The 24,091-nt window shown below is 37.8% G+C and overlaps 1 protein-coding gene across 2 annotated transcripts in view; it reads left to right on the top strand.

The window, feature by feature from the left end:
• The window catches only part of ADCY2 (adenylate cyclase 2), a 212,236-nt gene that overhangs the window by 113,741 nt on the left and 74,404 nt on the right, over window positions 1-24,091 (top strand). For both annotated transcript variants that reach the window (XM_048076378.2, XM_048076377.2), the window contains exons 5-7: window positions 17,862-18,010; window positions 19,001-19,112; window positions 20,107-20,234. In XM_048076378.2, coding sequence (XP_047932335.2) covers window positions 17,862-18,010; window positions 19,001-19,112; window positions 20,107-20,234 — 389 coding nt within the window. The remainder of the gene's footprint in view (window positions 1-17,861; window positions 18,011-19,000; window positions 19,113-20,106; window positions 20,235-24,091) is intronic.

Genomic DNA, 24,091 nt, shown 5'->3' with positions numbered 1-24,091 from the left:
AGCTTGTGATCGTAGTTATAAAATAGAAGATGGAAATGTTAGTGTGACTGTTATTGTGACATACAAATACTCTGCAGATATGTCCAAGGATGCCTATTTTTTTATTGTTCTAACAAGATAATATCAGCAAAACCACAAGCTTTTGTTTTACCTCTTATACATTATATATTTATTATTTTTTTTATGTGAAAGACTGCAGTCTAGTGTCGTTCCATTAATGTCTTCCTTTCTAATGAGAGTTGCTTGCTTATCTTTTGGGTGTTCTGTGACAGACTTCCTCTCCATTTTGTTCATTTTATGTAAAGCCAATTTTTGTGTATAGCTAATTTTTCTTCCCCATATGTATTTTCCAGAGTTGTTGTAATTTAATGCATGCATCTTCAATGAGTTTGAGGAACAAATGATATGTCATAACCCAATTTAGAATCAGTAGCATATGAATAGCATATTGCCATTAGCTGAAGTCCTGTCTCATTAATTTTTGCATATAAAATGCAATTAAATATTATTGTTGTTAACGTTTTTGTCCAAGCTCTGTGCAAAGATTGTCAGTGATGCTAACAGACTATCATTACAAAGCTGTGCAATGCTATAAATAGAACTTAAAATCAGTACATATTACTATTAGCTGAATTCCCATTAATTTTTGCATGTAAAATGCAATTAAATATTATTGTTGTTGTCAATGTTTTTGTCTGAGCTCTGTACAAGGATTCTCAGTGATGCCAACAGACTATCATTACAAGGCTGTGCAATGCTATAAATAGATATGCTATAACTTACATAAATCATTGTACCACAGTTTCTCCCTAATTTTCTTCATTCAGTTAAATTTATTATCCAGCCCATCAAAGATATTAGCATGCTGTTGCATAGCATAAATTAACATTTTAAAGATATGACTGGCTGAAGGTGGATTGGTTGACAAGTGTGAATACCGTGAATGAAGATGCACCTAAGAGAAAAGGAAGTGGCAGCACCATAGTTTAATGAATGTGTTTAATGCATCTGGAATGAGAACACACGTATGCAGCAGATGAAGCTCAGAGAACTCTGACATCTCAGTAGAACAGCGGATTTTGGGGGTGCCTTAAAATGCAATTGGATACAGGATCTGCAAAATTCATGATTTATTGTCAGAGGTAGACTTGAAAAGAATCAAGTCAGCTTGATGTTTGTTGAAACTTAGGTAAAAATAAAAAAAAATGTGGTTTTGAATATGTGTAGGAAAATTGAGCAGCCATCCGTTTTGAGGAAGAGAATGACTTTTCCAGCTTATGGCACAAATGGAGAAGCCATGTGATAAGCCTCTGCTAGTCATAGTGGTGATTTATAGCGATTTCCAGAAAAAAAAAAAAAAAAAAAAGCATTGCTCTTCATACTAGTAGGAATAAACTAAGTGATCGGAGTCTCAGAGACAAAGTGAAAAATCCAACACTATGGAAATGTCTAAGGGCTTCAGTCCCTCTGGGACCTTACCAATGAGGCAGGATAACTAGACAACTAAACTGTGGGCTGTAGAGAGCCTTGAAAGACAGGGTGGGCTTGTAATAGCTGGAGGCTGGAGGGAGCTGAAGGAGCAGCCCCAATATGTGCCACTACTTAAAGCATACTCAAAGTTTTTTTGAAAGAGATTCAATGTCCTTTCAATCCCCAAAACTGCATTGAAATGTGGTCCTTTTCACTGACAATGCTGTTAAAATCAAAGTCTTAATAGCACCAAAGGGTTTTCATCCTCTCCAGGTGTCAACAGATGCCTAAAGTTGACTCTGATCCTGGCAGTGTTATACGGGGTCTCTTAAACCCTGTTTCAGAAAGCTTCAAGTTAATGGTGAATTGATCTGCTAGTTTAGTCAGTGGTATTTTGCAGTTGTATAAACATGTTAACATACCTTTGTGTGTAGAAAGGGCCAACCATTTGGTCTTTGAAAGTACTTGACCAGAGTTCTCTCAAAGAGCTAATGGTACTCATTTCTACATCCTCCTCTTAGCTGTTGAGGCTTCCTTGTCTTCATATCTCCTCTTCAAATAATTTGGTAGTAGAAATACTCTTCAACTTGTGGGAGCTCTTCTGTCATTGCTAGTCACTGTCATTGTCTAGCATCTTGCATTTCTTGCAGTTAGAGAGGAGCCCCATAGCTCCTGGATTCAAAGAGAGAATTCTTGCACTTGTCTTGAGCATAAGCACGGGGTCTACTTACCTCTGTCTTCTTTTAAGTGACTAGCTGCCTGCCTCCCTTTCCAGCCATAGCATGTGAAACTTTCTTTCATATATTAAACACTTTCTCCTAAAATATCACAACTGTTCATTTACTTGCAATGAGACACTTATGTCTTGCTTGAGAAGAAGAATCAGTGAGTAGTGTAACTTTGAAAAATCTAGCTATTGTTGACGAATTGACTTTATTATTTGTGGAATGCTCATCACTTCAAGTTCTTCAGTACAGTGGTTTATCATAAATGATGCTGGCATTTCAGCCTGTTAGTATGGGTAGGTAATAAAATACATTTTTTAAAAGAAGCAAGGAAAATAAAATTACTGGTAGAATATGATGCAAGGTTTTCATTCCGTGGAAGTATGTGTTTGAGTTGGTCAGGTGCTTAGCCTAACCTTGATAAATGACTCAGTCTCTTAGTCTGAAAAGCCTATGTATTTAAACAAATATCTCGGCTGCCCTCTGAAAAGGCTTTTATTTTGTGAGGTTAATGTGGCATTGGAAACAGTCCGACATCAGCTGCTGAGTGAGTACAGTGACAGCTGCTTCTGAGTTAACATGGATGCAGGGTTGTTTACCACTCCATGAGAGATTTAGTTTGCCTTTTGATTTAATTTTGATTTCATGATGTTAGTTTCGGCTTTAAGAAGTTTGAAAAATACTGATTTAAGGCATATTGTCAAATCTATGCCATTTGAACTTGCAAGTTGGTATGCAGTACTTAATATTTGTAGTCTATAAAATTCCAAAGCTAGGCATTAGTTCAGGAAGGTATCTCTGGTCATGCCTTAAACAGCCTTAAGTTATGCACTCTTGTAAGTCGTGTTGAGTGAATTTCTGTGGCTATAGATACAGAATGTAAGTGCATGTAAAAATGAATAGTAAAAGTCCTAAGGGACTAGGCTGTGTTGTGTAGCTTGCCCACCTCATCTTCTTGGAATTTAAATGTGAATAATCAAACATAAGAAAGCTACTTTCACTCCACCTTTGAAAGTAAAGTATTTTTGGTTGATTCTAGGCTAACTGGTTGTTATCAATCACAGGGGAAAAAAAGGAAAGAAAGGCATTCAGTGGAATCCATTCTTAATGTTTAATACCTTGTTTTTATGAATGCAAATTGGTAATAGTCATTTAAAATAACTGCAAGAACATTTGAATTTTTCCTTAAATGAAAAGGGACATTGAGTAATTTGAAAAATTAAAATATATATATTTTTTATATCTTTGGAAAAGTAAATTAGCATTGAAAGGAGAAATGTTCCTGTAAGTTTAGAAGCAATGACTAGAAAGAAGCAGAAAGCGTGGTTTTAACTGTGCAGGAATGAACGGATTCATCTTTTTCAGACTAAGCTTGTGTTCTGGAACTATGCCATATGATTCCCTGTAGTAAGCATAATAAATACTTTTTTTATGCTTCTGCATTCATTGTGAAAGAAAAGTGTCCCGTGTTTATGGAAGACTCATTACAGGATTTATCTCAAGGTGAAGTGTGAGAAGAAGAGGTCAAGGAATAAATAGAATAAATAAAATAAGCAGTAATAAATCCTCATATCCATGTATTCATCTGAGAGATATAAAGAAATGTAGGATTGAAACAGCTGAAATGCTGCTGCTACCGCTACGTGTTGCGTGCAGTATCTCCCTCACCAACAGTTGTGGGCAGAGCTCCATGGGGGATCAGGGGACTACAGACTTAGGAACCCCATTTCTGTTTTGGGCTTGTGGGTGGAAGTAGAATATAAAATTAATGCATATTCAGGTGAGGGTGATAAGTAGAAGTAGTGTCAAGACAGCTTTTGTAGAGAAAAAATAAGAATTCTCTGAAGGTTTCAGTGATCCTGTGGGTGAGCGTGATGGACTTGCTATTGGCTGCCTAGACTTCTGGAAGTTAAGATCCCTTACAAAAGGATCCTGAGGAAAGTAAGCAGGGGACAGGACAAATGTCTTTGTATGATCAAGTGTTTCAACTTCCTTAGTGCTCCTCTCTGAGAAATTTTAAAAATATATATATTTACAAAAATCTCTCTGTCCCTTTAATTTTCTTCTATGCTCAGATTATTTTTTAAGAAGTAGCTTTCTGCATTTGTCAAAAAGTAAAGATTTGAGTGAAAGTTACTTAACTATAAAATATGCACAGGTCTTAGTCACAAAAATTTGTTGTCGGAGCATGTACCCCCAGTGTGTAGAGGGTTAGTCACAGAAGTGCTTTAGTGTTGCATAGTACGCTACAGTATGGAGGTCTGTCAGCTTTTACAGTGAGCTTTATGCTACTGCAGATAAATCTAGAAATACATTTGATTTGTTTTGATTTCAATTTGTGTATAAAATAAATCCTGAGTATGTAACTTTGCAGATGGTAGCTTATGCACATTTCTAGAAGATGAAAAGAATACTGAAGGAAGAATAATTTTTCTTGAATTCATGAAGTGCAGGAACGCTGCTTTGTTTCTTGCTTTATAGTAGCCAGATAAATTTGTTTGTGAAATAACATGGATATTGAGGGTAGGGCCAATTGTAACTGTATATTCAACAGCAGGCATTTTCCTTGCTTCTTCATAAAAAATGTTTTTGGCTATTGCTTGAAAATAACCGTATTTACTACTACATCTTGCAGTATTGTTTGGGCCCCAAATGCAATGCAGTTTGGGCCCTAACTATTGGGGGCATTTCATACTTCCTCGTTGACCATTAAAAAAAAAAAGCATCAGATTTACTTAACTTAGGTATTTTAAATTTGGCCCGCAGGCACTGCCATTTTTCCTTTCTGTCTAGCGTAAGTAAACCTCCTACATAACGCTGAAGAAACATGATTTGTTGCTAGTCTTCCAGTTCCTTGTGGCTATATTTTATTCCTGTTTACTCCCTTCTTCTGCATTGAAAGTAGAAACATGAAAATAGTGTATTCCATATGTTATCGGATTGCTGTGCCGCTTGAAGGGAAGGTAACTGCTGTTAGGTAGCAGTAACAAACACGTGAATGCAAATGTGAAGTTACAGATGAGGATAGTTAGTTGAAACTAGCATTGGAAGATGTTATCAAAATGTCACCTTTCTTTTAGTTTGAGAGAAAAACAGGCTTTGAAGAAGCCATCCTGTAGGATATGAGGTGACGGGTCTGGATGGCTGTTACTGTGCTGAATGTAAGCAGTGTTGCCCTGCTGGAAGAGCTGTGGGTTCACCGAAGAAGGATGGACCAGCTGCAGTCAAACACTCTTCTGTTTCAGCACACAATTTCAGACTGGAGCCTCTTTCAGCACAAAATCCAGAGCTCCAGGCTTCCTTGGAGACTTCACAAGGAAAAAGATAGAGGAGAATATCAGAGGAACTGATCTCACACCAGCCAGATAAGATGCAGACCTCTATCTGTAAAGTGTTGAATAAGAAATGCCTTATGCAGCTGCAGTGTCATTCCCTGAATAGCAGTTGTTATGAACTAAGAGATGAGCTTTTGCAATGAAAGCTTCTTTTTTTCCAAACATGAAACAACCTTTTGCCCCCAAGTAATTTATAGAACTTGCTTATTGCGTGGACTGCAGTCCTTGCAGGACTTTTGTAGCTGTAAAAGCTTAACCTTGCTTGGATTGCTTAGAGTTTATTCAAATTTTAAAACACCCTTGATATGATGGAGCATGACTCATACAGGCCTTAGAGTGGAATTGCTGGTCTCAAAAAAAAATAAAAATAAAAAATAAAATTGGGTTTTAATTACAGCACAGTTAACTTGTTTAAAATAAGTTAATTCTTCAACCAAGGAAAATTCAGAATTGCTGGCGAAACAGAGGAAACACCAAGACTTGAAAATAAATTTCTCATTGAGTCCTTGCAGGGCAGTTTTCTACAGTCTTCCTCTAGAAAGCCCTTCTAGTTCAACAGCTTCCAGCAGTTTCCAGCATTGAAACAACCTCAGCAAGTCCATTCTAAGTCTCTAGGAAATCCTCCAGTAACCTTCATGCCTGGTTGATAAATATACTCTTCAGAAGTCAGTGGCACTGCATGTGCACTAAAGCACAACTGAAGAGGAAATTGAGTCCCTTAGGCTTATTAATAACAACAGCGTGTAAATAAACTAACAATAGTGTGTTAATACAAATCAAAGAATATATTTTATATCAGTTCTCTCTACAAGAGGCTGAAAACATACAGAAGTATCGGTTAAAAAAAAAATCACTAAGATTACGGGAACAGGAGCCAAATATGACAATAAACATCTTGTTATGCTGAAGATTTACATTTTCAATTCTGCCTCCCATTCCAGGAATTATGGTTCTTCTATGCTAAATAGTCAGCATGTGCCTGTATTGCTGAAGTTTCAGTGGTAAATAATAAATTACAATCCTGTGAATTACATGGTAAAATTTTGACAAGTATTACATATAATTGGAAAACGATGTCTTCAAAATTATCTTCTGTTTTCCTTTCATTTTATCAGTTTGAGCAGTACAAAATCCTCCTTGTCAACATGTTTTTCTGGTGGATAGATGTATTAAACCATGTTTAAACTTTTCAAAATTGATCACTTTAAGTAAAGGGAAGGAGTATATTGATGGTGTATGCTGGAAGTTATCAGAAAGGGATTCTATAAAGAATTCACAAACCATTTCCAGATTTCTCAAAAGACTGGAAGTTATTTAAGTGCATTGATTATAGCATAGATTTAATTCATCAATAGCATATTCATCATTAGAAATAATGCTGCTCAACTCAACCAGCTGCAGCTTTGGTATTTGTTTTTACAGCATGTGTGTGTGTATTGCAGTTGTACTAGATCTTTGAAGGTCTCTTCTAACTGAACTATTCAATATTTAATTCCTATTCTCAAACACACAAAATCTGGCATCCATGTGTAAGCCAGGGTTTTGAAGGAACAGTAACAACCTGCAACTGGGAAGAATTAGACCCGTTTGAAATTCCTCAGTATGTGAAGCTTTTAGCTTTCCATGATCCTGGGCCTGGTCCCACAGAATAACAGGATGGGGCCCGACTTTCCCTGTGTCGAAGGACACACAGGGGACATCTCAGCTGGGTTGTGCCTTCCATGAAAGAGAAGCAGGGAACGCAGTGGCCCTTGTGCCAGAGCCTGGGGTCTAGGTGTTGTGGTTTAACCCAACCGGCAGCTAAGCACCACACAGCCATTCGTTCACCCTCCCCCCTTCCTCTCTGGGATGGGGGAGAGAAACGGGAAAGTGAAGCCTGTGGGTTGAGTTAAAGACAGTTTATTAAGACAGGAAAATAATAATAATAATAATAATAATGATAATAGTACTACTACTAGTAATGTGTACAGAACAAGTGATACACAATGCAGTTGCTCACCACCCGCTGACCGATGCCCAGCCTATCCCCGAGCAGCCGGCCCCCCACCCCGGCCAGCCACCCCTATATATTGTTTAGCATGACGCCAGATGGTATGGAATACCCCTTTGGCCAGTTTGGGTCAGCTGTCCTGGGTCTGTCCCCTCCCAGCTCCTGCTGCACCCCCAGCCTGCTCGCTGGCAGGACAGAGCGAGAAGCCGAAAAGTCCTTGGCCTGGTGTAAGCACTGCTCTGCAACAATTAAAACATCAGCATGTTATCAGCGCTCTTCTCATCCTAATCCAAAACATAGCACCCTACCAGCTACAAGGAGGAAAATTAACTCTGTTCTAACTAGAACCAGGATAGTAGGGAATTCACCTGAGCACTGCAGAGAGAGAAAATCTGCTCACAGACGAGTGTTCTCCCTTTGGGTTAGAAGAGAGGTCTCTTTTGGCAGAGGACTGTTTGAACACAGGGTCACTCACAGAGCATGTTGTCTAACCCCTGGATCTTCAGATAAAACGTGAAAATTTCTACATCTGATGACCTGTTTTCTGCAGCATTGGTAGCTGTGAAACTCTAATGAGCTCCTGTTGGCAGCGGCAAGTAGTGGGGATGCAGTGGTGTTGGGGGGGTGGGTGTCAGAAGTTGCTGTGTGACAGTCAAAGCTGGATCCAGCTGCCACGGGGAACATGAAAGCAGCTGTGGAAAAAAAGACTGTGTGTGGAAAAACTTAGCCATTGCATGCTGAAACATTATCCAGCCAGAGACACTCAGTCCCCCTGCCCAAACACAGAAAGAAACAAGCAGCTGGCGGAGACTGGGGATGAGCTCTTAGGCATGGGGGGCCCTTTGCATTAAAAGGAGTACCTACACCCTGCTTGTCCCAAAGGACAGCACACACCAGAGGGGGGACACTGAGGGCAAGGGTAGCAGAATCCATTAAGCAAAGAACAGCAGAAGTGATTAAGCACGGAGTGGCAGAAAAAAAACATCCCAGATACAACCTTGATTTCCTATATCACCTGTCACCTTGTCACAGGAATAAGGAAAATTGGGACTGGGAAGCAGGGAGGATAGATATTTGTGTATTTGTCTTGGTGTTTATTTTGTATGTTTTGTGGTTTTTTTTTTCTTTCTCCAAAAACCTGAATCAGTGATGGAAGGTTTGTTTTTGTTTGCAATAAATTAATTCAATTAAAATTCCCTGTCTGTTTTACCCACAACAAGTTCCCAAGCAAATAAAGGTGCCTCCTCGTGTCGCAGAGCTAAGCCTCTGGTGGTTTTCAGTACAGAACTGTAGGCAATGCTCCTTTCTGCTCATTTCCTGCCTGTGTGTCCTCCCCTCTGAGCTCTAATTTTTCAGTCTGTTTTTTAGGATTCAGATTTTCTCTGTGCATTGCACACAGTCCTAGTGTCTGACTTCTTGGGATCTACTTTCTCTTGGTGACAAAGCACTTGAAAGTTAGGCATTTACCACCTCAGTCTTTCTGTGGATTAAGCCCAAAGCTTCTCTCTGCATCTTTAAATGCCTAAAACACCTCTGAAAACTACTGTATAAAACCCTTTGGGAACTGTGCATGCAGTAACATTGTAAATGTTACTTAGGAGCTTTAGAAAATAAAATGAAGGTAATTCTGAAAGCTTTAACCCTTGCTATTATTTACAGAACTTAAATTCTGATTTGAGAAGTTAGGCCTCGTAATATATGTTTACGAATAGCTTTTTGTATATCTGCTGTACTGTAAGTTGCTATTTTTTTTTTCCTTGTAAGGTTCATCAAAATTAAGAGATTTTGTGTGTGTGTTTATTTTCCAGTGGGAACATAGTTTTTCATTTAAAACTTTATTTGTTTAGTAAGTAGTAAGTACAATTTTTTAAGAGCTGCTGAGAGATTTCTACAGGATATAAATGATGTGAATAAACAAAACAGAAACTTTTATTCCCAACTTAAAGATATAATGCAAATCAGTACTGTTACCTTTTATTTAGATCATTGTAAGGAAACAGAAGGTCTGCTTTATAAATGCAGTAGCAGAGTATAGCCTCTGGAGATCTGCCTCTTCTATGGTTTCGTCTTAGGGTGAGTCAGCTTTTTGTTCCTCAAGGCTAGGAAGTGAGCCTTGAATGAACAGTGACGCTTACTGTGCTGCTCAGTAAAAAGGTGTTAAAAGATACAGCTTACATCAGTAAAATTTATCATCACTGTTTCACAAGAAGTAGGACAGACAGATTTTAATGTAGGCTTCCTTTTCATTTGTATTTGAATGAAATAACTTTTTTTTGAATTAATTTTTGCTTGAATTAACTTTTCCCTGCATTTAAAGTAAGCCATTGTATGGGCCAAACTGATTGTCATCTACCTCTGCTCCTGATTAATCCAATGAAAAGACTTGAGATTTTTTGATTCGTTTTCATTGCTATCTGGCCCTACTTCTGACTGCTCATCTGACCCATTTTGAAGTGTTTATGAGCCCACAGCAGGCATGGTTGGGTGACTGATGCTTGTTTTTGATCCTTCTGTGTGGTAACTTATGTTTGATCACACAAATGTCTGGGGCCCGTATGGCATCTGGTAAAATATTGGATAATTACCAGTGAAATACAGAAGGAAATTCATTCTTCCATGCTTAATTGGTATTCTGCAAGCAGGCTGCTAAAACGTTAGCATCAGAAGTCCCAGCTTTGGGACTACAAAGTCCAAGGTGAAAACAACCTGTTTCATGCTACCTAATAGAGTGTGGAGGAGCTATGTTGTTGGTGTACTTCAAACATGATCCTGCTACTTAAGTGGAAGGTTGTTCTGTAGAAATACTTTTGCTTTCGATTTGATGCTTTCAACAACAACGTTTGACTTTAAACTGGGCAGCTGAACAGGAGACCTCTGTCTGTGGGGAAATGGCTGCATAGACACCTTCATACTTTTTTTTTTTTTTTAATTTCTAACTAAAAATAAAATAAAGCTGTTCTCATCAAAATGTTAATTGAGTTTTATTTGGAGTTAAAAGGCTTTGTTGTCTAAAAGGTGGAGGGGAGGGAGAACTGAAGTATAGCTTGAACACTTCAACTGTTGCTATTATATTTGAAAAGGCAAAGAAAGAGAATGTGGGTGTCTAATATTTGGTATTAATACGTTGTTGACAACCATTTATAAAGACATTTTCACCACAGCATTTGAACTCTCTAGCTGAAAACTTACAGACATGCCAGGGCTAATAAACTTCATGGAGTAACAAATTCATCTTAAGCTGCTACTTCAGCTTGTCCCACTGTCAGTGTGTATGCTTGTAACTTCCCCATGTGAACATGCCAGCCTCAGGTACTGTGGAAGTTTCTTGTAATTATATACCTGTGCAACATCTGGTGCACCCTATTCCTTGACTATCACCTTTGCCTACTAGGTTAAGAAAGCAAAACTATATATATTTAGTATGTGTGCTTCCTAAATTAAGAAAGTGACTTGATGAGGAAAGAACTGAATACAATGAAAATAAGGAATAAAATTCCTTGGTCATCAAGGGGTTGGCCTAGTGCCTGTAGAAGGCATTTTGCTTCTCTTTTTGGCATTGATTCAGGCTCTAAACGCAGTTGCAGTTGACAGCTGAGCATACTTTAGTATAAACACCTATTTACTAACTTAGTGTTAGGTAGTAGTTAGTTTTGGAGTGTATTTTAACAGTGAAAAGGTATGTATGTATATACATATATATATACACACACATATATACATATAGATATATATATATATATACCTTTGACAAAGAAATCAAAGTAACTATTGCTCTGAGTTTTCAATGGCTTTTTGCCTCTTGGATTGCACAGAAATTGTGTATAAGATACGGCATTTCTTTCTGAAACGTGACTGTGAATTCAAGTAAGACACTGTGTGTGCTGCACTATGCTTATGCCAGATTCCTAATACTTTACCATTATTAAAGACTGACATAGTAATGACTATGTTAATCTCATCAAACACATTATTTGAAGAATGCTCCCTCTGGACATTCAGCAATGGTCTTGAGATATAAAAACCTTAAAGCAAGACTTAACAGGATCAGGCTGAAACAAACCTTGAAATCGTGTCGATTTATTAAGCAGCTGTGGCTATGTACGTCCTTATGTTCTGTTTTTACTCTATTGTTTTGCTGTTTGCTGACTTGGAACAAGCAGCACATATGCTTGTATTCTGAAGGTACAGCGAGCCTCATCTGAAAAATTAGTCATAGAGAGCGTTCATATGCAAATGGTAATTTATGCATAAACATTAAGCATCCCATAAGTTCCTTGAAGGAATTTGTCTTTGCCAAATATGTGGTGAGCCTCTGCATTTAAATGAGGTTTCAGACCCATCCACTGAAACTGTTGCGGAAAGCAGTGTTTTCAGATAGCTTCAGGGGTATTTGAAGATGAAGGTGACCAGCTGGATGTTAACTACACAGACATAGAGCTATTCAGCAGCAAATGACCTGGGCATGTTGAGCATGCAGAATTGTGCATATTTAGTGTGAAAATCAATACGTCCATTCCTAACAAAAGCCAGGGCTGGTGCAGGGTCAGTGCAGGGAGGGTAGCCCCTTCCTGATGGTGGCCCCAGGGAGAAGCTCCCAGGCTGCACCATCACCTTGTCTGTGTATGGCCATGAGCCCCTTCTTCCAGACCCTGGCCTGTGGCTGACTTGCTGGGGTGGCCTCGTCCCTGCTGCTGTGGGCTTGTCAGGAGGTGGCTGGCTGCTCTTCCTGGGCCTCACACTGGCCCCGACCCATTCCTGGCTCCCTCATGGCCATGTCTTGTCACCATGGACTGGCCTGGTGATCTGGGCCCTCGGCTGCCACCTCGGCCTGACATGTTCGCCTGGACATGGGGATGGTCCCCTAGCCAGGGTCTGGTCCTGATGGCACCCTTCGCTCCTGGCTCCCTTCTTGCTAGAGTGGCTAAGGCCTTCTGCTCCCAGGCACCTGCTGGGCGTCCTCTGCAAAGAAACAGCTGTGTTGGACCTTGCTTTCCTTGGCTGGTGAAGTAGAGAGGAGCAAGGGGACGGTGCTCTCGTTCAGCTTATGTGTTTTAATTTTCTGGTTTTAATTTTCTAGTTCGTGGTGTCTCTAGCCTTGAAATTTCACCTAGAGGATCATGAAGAAAGTCTTACAATACAATGTTTGGGGATTTGAGAAAAACTTTTCCACAGGAAGAAAAAAATGCATAGATGAACGTTATTAGCAATGGGGAGCCCTTTAGGAGTGTGTTAATTAATAGATTAGAGTTCATAATTCTGTAATCAGAAAAGATGTCAGCTTTGGCTTAAAGTCTATACTAGCCATGAGTGACAGGAAAAGCAGCAATTAGATACGTAAAAAAAAAAAAAAAAAAGTTCAATATTATGAATGCTATGATATGTAGGGAAAAATCCTTGCCTGTTTTTGTCAAGGCCAGGACCAGTTTTAAAAGTATTCCAAGGGAAAAAAAAAAAAAAACACCACAGAACACCACCACACTATCCTAACCAAAGGAATGGACTGCAGCTAGGTAGGAAGATTAAAAACAATCAATTTGAAATTCAGGATTCTGCTACGATGATTCTGTATTTGTAAATAAATAGAAGGAGGTACTCGAGTTTGCAGAAAGTCAAGTTACATAACAGTGTTTTTCAGTTTTTAATGGGGAACAGGTTAGGTTTAAATAACTTCCCAGAAGTAGTACATTTCGGCAAGATTTTTGATGTAATGACACTGGACATCTTGGTTAAAAAATGCTGAAACTGCTCCCCGTTAAAAGAGCCCTGTCTAATGGATTTTGAATGGTGTAACTGTAAATTGTCAATGGAAATGTTCAATGGGTGGGCATGTGCGTAGTGTTCTGCAAGAACCAGTTCTTGTCCTTTAATATGTATTTTTTATTAATGATCTAGGAGGTATATAAAAGCAATCACAGTCATTTTGTAGAAAAGTCAAATATTGGTTTGATAGAAAATACAGTAATATGGAATACTTCAGAAACTGTATTCATCAAGTCAAGATGCACCTTTGTCCTGCGTCTGGAAAGTCATCATTCTAAAAACGATGAATATGTGTCTTAGCTAGAAATTTGGAAAGCTGCAATTTTGAAAAATATTTTGCAGCCATAGCAGGCAGGGAACTCTAGCAGTGTTACAGTGGAGAGCTGTGCAGTGTAAGTCGTGGACATATTGAGGGGAATAGGGCAAGAGAGTATGTGCATGAATGTCTGTGTACTGGAATGTAACGTCAAGACTTGTGTCAAATCAGCTTTCAGAAATGTTTGAAGGTTGTATAGGGTATAGAGAAGAGACTGTAGAAAGTATGTAGTGGCAGGAGATTTATGAAACTAAGTTTGTATGCCTGATGAAAAAGGAAATAGAGTTATCTGATCAGTGTTTAAATTCTTTACAAGAAAAATGGTGTGCACTTTAATCTTGAGCTAAGAAAGGTGTAACAGGACCAAGATTTAGAAATAAGAAATATAGAACACATTTTCAAGCAGTAGAACAGACAGCTAAGGAATTGATAAATTCTACATCTGTTAATGCCTCTGTAATCAAGATTATATACCCTTCCTTGTTTTGTATGAATAAAACTCAATTTATTAGTCTCAGTGCAAGGGTAATAATGGTGGTGGAGGTTACTAACCGAGTAAATTTAAGGGGATAATATCACCTGGTTGTTAAAAATGATCTCTTCTTCCCAGTTAGGAGTCAAATCAGCTTTAATCAAAACCAAGTTACAGCTGTTTATCCTAGCAGGTGTATTTAAGAGAATATACACGGGAATTGGAAAACAGTACCATAATTTGCCAAACAAGTACCCTGTTGATCTCTGGCTTTGTGAGCCAGATGGCTGATTCATCACTGTGTGATCATGAATCGCGTGATTCCTTTTTTTTAATAGATTATTTCTTGATACCTTTCAAAGGCAGCTGAAAAAAAATAATTTATCCTTGTTTACTTGTAAACTTCATTGTGAAGCTGAAGTGTCATATAGGCTGATTGCTTCTAGAGCTTTCACTGCTGACTTATTGACCTGGTTTGTCAAGTTTGCTAAATACATGGTTAGATGTATGCCACAGCAATCTGAAAACAAAACCTGAAAAGTAAAATTCTGTATTCAGTGTCCTAAATGACACTCTGGTACAAAAAATACCCTTGTATGGGGCTACAGGGACAAAAATGTCCCTATTTCACTTCGTTGATCTACATATACATAGTTTTTCTGCAGCCTTCTTCAAAATCAAAGGGTCAACAGCAAAGATGAACGTTTCTTCCAGTAGGACCAAAATTTGTACCTGTGGTTCCCTCCATAGACAACAGAGAAAGAGAGAGAGAATTGCCCCCTGCAGGAATGTAGTATTAGATTCTGTGAACTGCTTAAAGGTTGGTTCCTCTCCACTGAGAGTAAGGTGCTAAACTGATTTTAATGTAGTGAACCCTATCAGAACAACTCTTTTTCTCCATGATGACATTTTTGGTGTCTATATTATTCAAGAGATCCAAGTAGATGGAGGACTGTTTTCTTTTTGACCTTTAAAACTGCAAATTCTTAAAAGTTACATATCCATAGGTGAAAAGGAGAGTTGATATTAGCCATGCAGTCTTGTACAAATGAGTGAATCAGAATTAGTAGTTTACATAACAAACAGGAACAAGCAAATAATGCACTATTGCCCTGGGTCAAGAAGAGATTACTTTGAGAAATAAGCACTGAAGAAAATGTTCCATTCCAAGTATTTGAGGGTATTTTGCTTGTTTATAGCGTAACAGCAGCACAACCTCCATTGTGCAAAATGCTGCAAATGCTACCTTATAAAAGTTGATGCAGCTCTATGAGCTTTAACAGACATGCCAATTCAAGCTAAACAAGCACCTAAAGTTTACCAGGCTTTCGGCAAGTGATATGTAGCTGGGAATGACTGGCGAAATCATCTGTGCAAGTCAGGTAAAATTCTGACAAGGAAGTCAACTTGCACATGAGAATTTGGGACTCAGCTTGACAGATACCACTGAAAATCCTCAGTTAAAGAATCTAGCGAGCTTGACTAGTTGCTAGCCATCTAGAGACAGCCAGGTGGATATGTCCAGAGAAGAATGTAGTGCTTAACCCTACGATGATGACAGGTATTAAAATACTAAATTCTGTATCCATTGTGCTCTTGGTCTTTTAACGATAGGACTTAAAGGTCTCGGCTACAAGTGATTTGAGTGGTGAGGGGAAAACATAGCCCTAGAGAACACTGATAGTGGGGGCATAGCCTTGCATGCGTGAATCACATGTACTAGCTATAAGGTCATGTCGGTAAGATTTCAGTGGAAGACGTTCTTGAGGAGGTTTCTTCAGCTCATAGTTGGCTTTACTCTGCTTCCTACAAAACCTTTTTCTATAGCTTTCTTAAAAAACTTTTGTTGCTCTTCTCTTTGACTTTTTTCCTGCCTCTCTGAGGTTTTCAAGGCATTAGGAGTAACCTGGACTTGGAGTGTCTGCCTCACCGTGTTTCTGGAATCATAAGAGTCATGGGAAGGTAGTGATCTAGTCTGCATTTACTGGCCAGATCACAACAGTGCACAGAGCACAGTGAAGTAAAATTGGAGCTAGGACAGATCACCTCTTTGTTACCTGTTTAGTGATACTTATTAACAAGTGCTGACCTGTACCATAAGTCACAAAATGCACAGTCGCTTTCTGTTTGATAAACAGCAACTTGCAAGAGTAGGCTTTCATTATGGGGAAAAAAATGATTAGTTTTGGAGGCATTCTTTATAAGCTAGTAAAAAAAAAAACTCCACCAGGCTATATTAAAAATGAAAATACATTGACCTCTTGGATGTGTACCTGCCTAACTGCCTAACCATAATAAATAAATCTTTCAGTTCAAGAAATAAGTGAACATTAACATTTTGATAAAAAGTCAATTGTAGATATTCTTCCTAGTTACAACGTGTCAATCTGAGATCATAGCAGTAGGAAAACAGTATGCCTTTTATTTCATTCTTCATTCATTTAGTCAGACTTTATGACTCGTCTTACAGTTTTTGTGACATGATTTAGTATGCAAAATAAAGAGCAGCCCATACACACGTGAATCAGGATTACTTCTAGATTTCAACAAAGTTAAAAAAAAAAAAAAAGAGGGGGGGGATTGGTTCAATACTACTTAACAACAAAGCAAGATTCTGTCTTGATTCATTGAAATAGGAGGGTTTTTTACACAGTGTATGCAGGACCGGATTCAGAGGTCTTCTGCATGCTAATGCTGTGCTCAGAGGTACACAAATGCTTTGGGGAACAGCGAGTCTTCATTACTTGTTAATGAGATAGATAGCCAAGCAAGCTGTACGTATCAGAGAGTTTACAGCACTGTTAATGCCATGATCTGCTCAAGACCATTAGATCTGAATAGGATTAATTATCCCAGGCAGAGCTTTGCACTAGTGGTTACACTGCTGGTACTCTCATGAATAGGACTGCAAACAATGCAAAACTACATATCATGAACCAAAGAGAATGCATCACTGTGAATAACGCAGAAATCACAAATTTTAGAGGTTGTCATCTTTTCTGGTACAGCTGTTTCTCTCTCTGAATCTGTCATGGGCTTTCAGAGCTGACTTCTCCTTCCACATTGGTTCAGGGTCTGTTTTTCACGCTTAACCAGACTTAGATTCTCCCCACTGCTCTACCAGAAAATAGGAAATTTCCATGGAAAGTTCAGTTTTGAGGTGAGGTATGATCAATGTAGAAGGTATTTTTTTTTTTTTCAGAGTTCTAGCTATTCTCGTTAGTTCTATTTACCAGTTAAGTAGGTAATCAATGAAAAGCTGTCACAGGTAATATGGGCAAAATTAAAATGTACCGAGGTAATGGAGTTTCTCAAGGAGAAGACCGTAAGTATAATACCAAGAAAAGATACGGAAAAATGGATTTTGTTTTGTTTTTGCATGTAGCCAATTTCCTTGTTGTTTTAGAATGTTTTCTGAAAACTTCGGTTTGGCAAATGCCAAATTAAAGTAAGGGCAGAATATGTATTAAAATAATGAATTCTGCAAAAGACCAACATTTTCTGTGTTCTGAGTTTATCTTTTCCTTTTCAGTCTTTAACCTGCTAAAACTACGTGTAAGCATTTAAAATACATCTGAAAAAATATTACTTAGATAATACTTGGAAATGTGTGAATATCAGTCAAGTTCTTCAAGGAACTGATTAATTTTGGAGTCCGTACCAGGCAAATGCGTGATTGCAAGCCTCATCAAACTGTTGTAGCATCTTCACAAAGTATGCCTTGCACAATATTGCTATCATGCTGATTTTATTCTCCTTGAAGAAATTATGGACATATCATTTTAAATTTTAGGAGCGTCTTCTACTTTCTTTACTGCCTGCTCACATTGCCATGGAAATGAAAGCAGAGATCATTCAGAGGTTGCAAGGTCCCAAGGCAGGCCAGCTGGAAAACACAAACAACTTCCACAACTTGTATGTCAAAAGGCACACCAATGTAAGGTATTGTACCGTAATGAAACTTATGAACGATATCAAAAAACAAAAACAAACCAATGAAAGTAATGAGTGGAATTACAAACATAAGTGTTTTAGTATGTTTTTCAACAACTTAATGCTCAGTATCCAACATATATTAATTTGATCAAATGCTGACAACTCCATGTTCCAGAATAGCAACAAAGGTGGTAATACGAAGGGGTTTGTTTAGAACAATGTTGTTTAGATTGTTTTTGCTTTTGTGTATAATAGTAGAAATTGTAATTTCTTAGTTATATTATTATGAATTTGTAGTTTTCTTAACGAGCAATTTGTCAGATTTTAAGTAATGTCAGTAGAAGCTACTATATATTTAAATTAAGTATTGCAGGACATTAGAGGAAGTTCATCTTCAGTTGTAAGCACAAACACTTTTACCTTAGTCTAATTTTATGAATTGGTTAATTTTTCTTGGTGGATAGAAACATGGTATATGGTTGGAATTATCTTAACAATTGAGTTTTAATTTAATTGTCTGAGTAACAACTGAACAAAGACTTTCATGATGCAAATTATTGATTGATAAATCTTGATCAAAAAAAAAATCTACAGTGACAAAAAGTTGTTAAACAATTTCTGATAACAAATAAGTTTATTGAAATAATTTCCATTATTATTCCATCAATTTGTGAGTAGGAAAAAGGCTTCTATTTTTTGAATACAACATAACACATATGTATAGAGCACCTATAAATACCTACAAATATAGGTGTGCCTATGAAGGTAGTAGCTATAAAGGAAAATATATATAACCTACAATGCCTATAAAGGTAAATGTAGGTTTACCTATAAATACAGGTGTATTTATTGCTCCACATGTAGCAGTGGCCATTTTGACTGTGGGCATGGTAATGCCAAATCCTGAATGCCTACATTCAGGTTTTGCTGTTGAATCACATATCCAAGTTCTGGGGAAGGACACTAAGATGAAGTTTCTCTTCGTTTCTGTTGTAGCATCTTGTATGCTGATATTGTGGGATTCACTCGCCTGGCCAGTGACTGCTCGCCTGGGGAATTGGTGCACATGCTCAATGAGCTGTTTGGCAAGTTTGATCAGATTGCAAAGGTGGGTTTTTACTGGTCTGCTACTGTTAATTTAAATACCTACATCACCTTGAAATGCTTGTTCATCTTGGGAATTCTTCCTTCAGGAAGAAGCATTTCTTAGGCTTTGGCAGGAAGATTAGTCTTGAACCACATGAAGAAAAAATCTGGCTCTAGTGACAGTGTGTTTCTGCCAGTGAAGCAATCTGTGAAAGCCACGATAGCTCTCTCTGATAGGACCAATATAAACAGCTCTTATGGATAAGTTCTTATAAATCTTAATGGAATGAATCTCAATAGCTTTTTGACAACAGTAAGGATTAAGAAACTCAGAAACATTCCAGAACTGTTTCTCTGGAAAACCATATAAGAGACGGGACAACAACGGAGGCAGTGTTGATCAAATTAATTTTAATTACTGACCACAGCCTCTTGATTACTCAATAAAAGATTCAAATATAAACTTTACATCAAACTTTATCCTGTGTTTGTTTGCTGTGCTAAGGCAGACAACAATTTTCTGTGATTTTTATTAATTCAAAAACTGTTGTCTGGCATTGCTTTAAAAAAATAATATTTTTTATGTTGTCTTAGAGTGTAAAAGATAAAAATAAGATTTTTATTGATAGTTTCAGGAAGTACTTCATAATATGTCTTCAGAGATGTAAACGTTGAATGCTAGATCTTTTGACTATGTATGTCAAATAAGAAGACTGTTTATTTAGATTGAATACATGGTATTTCACCTTAGTTCTTTAAACCAAGGTGTGATAAAGATTTTGGAGTGAACTTACTTTCTGTTTTTGTCCATTAAGTGCCATAACAGATGGAGGAATCATCCCTTACAGAACTATCTGGCAGTGCTTCTTTTTTAGCAACGCCAAGTCTTTCTCTGCCAAAACAGGCTTAAGCAGAATGATTTTGAAAATATCACTTAAGTCAGTCCTTTTAACAGTAACCCTCACTTTATGTAATTCAAGCTGAAAGTGATCATCTGACTTTGCTTTTTCCTCTAGGAAAATGAATGTATGAGAATTAAAATCCTAGGTGACTGCTATTACTGTGTTTCTGGACTACCTATATCTCTTCAAAATCATGCCAAGAATTGTGTGAAAATGGGATTGGACATGTGTGAAGCTATTAAGTAAGTGTTGAGGTTTTATTAAATGAACAATATTCAACAAGATAAATTCTGTCTCTTTTCTACTTGTAGCTGTGCTGCTGTTTGAAACATTCAGACCAGCTGTAGTTGGTGCATTTCATTACAAGGTCTGGCTCAGCCTCAAAAAAGAAATGATTTAAGGTGCTGGGTTATGCCAGGCTATCCTGTCACTACACCACAAAGATGATTAAGGGGCTGGAGCATCACTCATATGAGAACAGGCTGAGAGAGCTTGGACTGTTCAGACTGGAGAAGAAAGAGAAGGCTCAGGAGGAACGTATCAATGTAGGTAAATACCTGAAGAGAGAGTATATGAAGGAAATGGAGCCAGGCTCTTTTCAGTGGCACCCAGTACCAGGACGAGTGCCAGTGGGCACAAACTGAAGCATAGGAGGCTTCCTCTGAATATCTGGAAACTCTTCTTCATTGTGCAGGCGGCTGACCACTGGCACAGGTTTCCTGGAGACGTTGTTGAGTCTTCTTCCTTGGAAAAATAAGTGAAACCCAGTTGGTACAGCCCTGAGCAACATGCTCTAAGTAGCCCTGTTTTAAGTGGGAGTTGGACTGGACAATCTCTGGAGGTCTCTGGGGCCTTGGCCAGCCTCATCTAGTGGGTGGCATCCCTGCCTACGGCAGGGAGGTTGGAGTTAGATGATCTCTAAGGTCCCTTCCAACCCAAGCCATTCTGTGATTCTGTGATGTGTTCTGTGATTCTGTGATAACGAGGTGGTAAATATACCAATAGACATCACTTACTAGGGAAGCTCTGCTTTTTGTAAAGTTATGATACTGCCACCCACCTGTTAGCCAAATGGCTCTGTGAGAGGCCAGAGCTCCTGGTTTCTACTGAGTTTCGAATTGTGATGGTCAGGAGTGGTTGGTTGCTCTTCCACAGAGGAAATGTTGCTAAAATGCCTCAAGCCCTTAGCCTGCAGAGTGATACTGAACACGCATACTGAGGATGTCTAACAGCTTGCCAAACCTTGGGTTGAGAGGCCTACCTTCCATTTTGTTACATAAGCAATAAGATGTGCGTATTAGACCTAGGTTTAGATTTAGTTTCAACTTTTCTGTAATTAATTCTTTTAGGCAAAGAATTTCTGTAAAAGTTCTTTCAGTTGGGCATTAAGGCACCATTTAGAATTCCTTGCTTTTCAATAACATTTTGGGTTTGTGGATTCCTATATTTGTCCCTTATTTCTTTCCCATAATCATTGTGCTTGTTCTGTCTTCGAAGCATAAAACAGAACAAGGTATGTGAGAATGATAATGTGATTGCTTTTGAAATAGCAGTTGCAACGTATTTCAAGTAATTCAAGTAATTACAGGAGGCTTGGTGTGATTGTGAAAGTAGAAAAAGAAAAATGGTTATAGCTGATGGGTCAGCTCTGTAAGTCATCTGAGGATACAGCTTAAGACATACTTGAGGAATCCTCTAGCTTTTTACTGAGGAGTAGATTGGGAACAGATTTTAGGGAACTGTAGCAGTTTTGAAGATGATGGGACTTCAAAGAAGTCATGCAAAAGGACAGCTTTACTTCCCTTCATCTCTCCTCACTGGACTGCTATCTGAACTCTCAGTGCAGCGTAGAAATAATTCTCATGTAAGCTACTTGCCTTTGATGAGTTCTGCCACTGAAGCTGGACATATTTCAGCATGAAGGTACTTACACCTTATTTGGATGACTGCACATCATACTGAAGGGTCCTAAACCTACCAATTCAGAAACTTCAGATACATATATTATAGATTATTTGTTAAGCAAGGGTTTGATTCTGTTTTCTTATTTAGAAAAAAAAAATAGGAAAGGACAATAAAAAATCTTACTCCTCTGTGTTTTTGTTTTGTTTTGTTTTCTAAAGTCAGATCATTCACTGTCTATAATTCATACCTGAATCTCTTATCTTTTGGGATTTAAAATATTGTAAATGGTTGCTTGTAACAGGTATCATTACTGACAAAAATATCTTTTCTGTAGGAAAGTGGTTGCCTTTGATTAAAATTACAGTATATCTAGGTGACCTTCACTTTGCAAAAATATATATCGTGGAGGTCTGGGTATTTGGTAGTCACCTTATAATTTGTTTTTTTGAAACATTTGGACTTTGTTTTTAAAACTTGTGAGGTATATGTATGGTATGTACTTCATGATGAAATGGTAAAGTTGCATTGATCAAGATTGTCTCAGTGATTAACTAAATAGACATATAAAAATGATTCCTCAGATCCGTAAGTACTACCCTCATATGTGGATATTTATAGTCACAAGAGGACTTGGTTCATTTCAGTTGTCTGGCCTTGTGATTTGATCCAGAGGAATTACTGTACTGGGTATGTTATTAACGGAAATTTGGTTCTTTTCCCTTTAGGTATTCACTGAAAAGGTGTGGTATTTTGTTTAAACTATTATTTTGATCTCCTTTCTTTAGGAATGTTTTGTTAAAAGTACCACAGTACAGGAAAAAGATAACAGGTTGCTGCATTTTCTAAAATTATTTTTCTTCATTTAGATATGGTTGTACCTTACACTATGTCCAAAGGAATCTATTTTTTATGGCACTTTGAGTACTTCTACTTGGCTAGCATTAAATCTACAGATTGAGGTGTTCTCTCAGTTGTTTTCACTGGATGCTTTCTCTCTCTCTCTCTTTTTTTTTTTTTTTTTAGCTGTAAAGAACAGCATTATTATAATTAAATTAATTGCTTCTCTAGCAAATCAGAAATCGAAGTTGACATCACTTCAGTGGTGGAGCAGTAGGTAAAAGAGAGCCTGTCCATAAGTTCTGATGCCCCAGTTTGTTTGTTTTTTGTTTGTTTTAGTTTTTAACCACATCTTTTATTATCCCAGGCTTTCAGTGAAAATGAGAGCTTTCTGGTTTACATTTCAAAAGATCTAGGTGCTGTATGATAGATGTGAGCTAAAAGCATTCACACAGAGTTTCTGGTCAGCCTGTTGTTTTGTTTTGTTTTGTTTTGTTTTGTTTTGTTTTTTACTTTGGAGAAAAAAAATGCAAGGTTAGAGGCAAAAAGAAAAACAACACAACGCTCAAGCCCTAAATTGCCCTTCCCAAAGATCTAGAAGTATAATTTTGCACATCACAAAGCAAGGCTTTGCTTGAGCTCACAATCTTTCAGTTTGTCACAATTCATGACTTCATAATTTTTGAAATGAAGTTCTGCCCAGGTTGTTAATACCCATGTTCATTGCTAATACTGGATGTTGAGGTCCACCTTGGTAAGAACAAGTTTATAGTCTAGAAAATTATCTTTTAGTTGTATAGCACATTCTGATCTAACTTTATTACTGTAGTCAGAATTCACAATGGGTGTGGGCCTGGTGCCTGGAAATATCAAATCCTATTTACATATCTGTAAGAAGTGAGGAATGAGTACCCCATGTTTTGAAATACTTTCAAAGTATTATGTCAAGTGTTGCAGCCTGCAGGTGAATAAAAAATACTGATTATTAATCCACTACATATTTTGTGTTGTGATTGCTGCATGTTTGTGTGGAATCGTCTCCTGAAATACTTCTCTGGCCTCTAAAACTAGAAGTAGTAGTACTCTTGCTGTTGGAAGTGTATCACTCAATATATTTTGGAGTTACTCATCTAAAATAACTTTTTTGTCAAATACAACTTTCTATTACATTCCATCATTCTGTGCAAACCAAACCATTATTGCATGCTACTGAAATACAGCAGTTTGCTGTTTAGATAACAGTTCAGTATAGATTTTACCACCTGAATATAGTTGCAGTTCCAGTTCCAGTTCTGAGGAACTTTCTTACCTCTGGCTGAGGTAAAAAAAGGAGTTATATCAAGTCAAATGATATGAA

Source organism: Anser cygnoides, chromosome 2 (assembly GCF_040182565.1).
Source record: "Anser cygnoides isolate HZ-2024a breed goose chromosome 2, Taihu_goose_T2T_genome, whole genome shotgun sequence".
Lineage (NCBI taxonomy): Eukaryota > Metazoa > Chordata > Aves > Anseriformes > Anatidae > Anser > Anser cygnoides.
The sequence above is the reverse complement of the archived record's forward strand: the minus strand, read 5'-3'. Positions and strand labels throughout refer to the sequence as shown.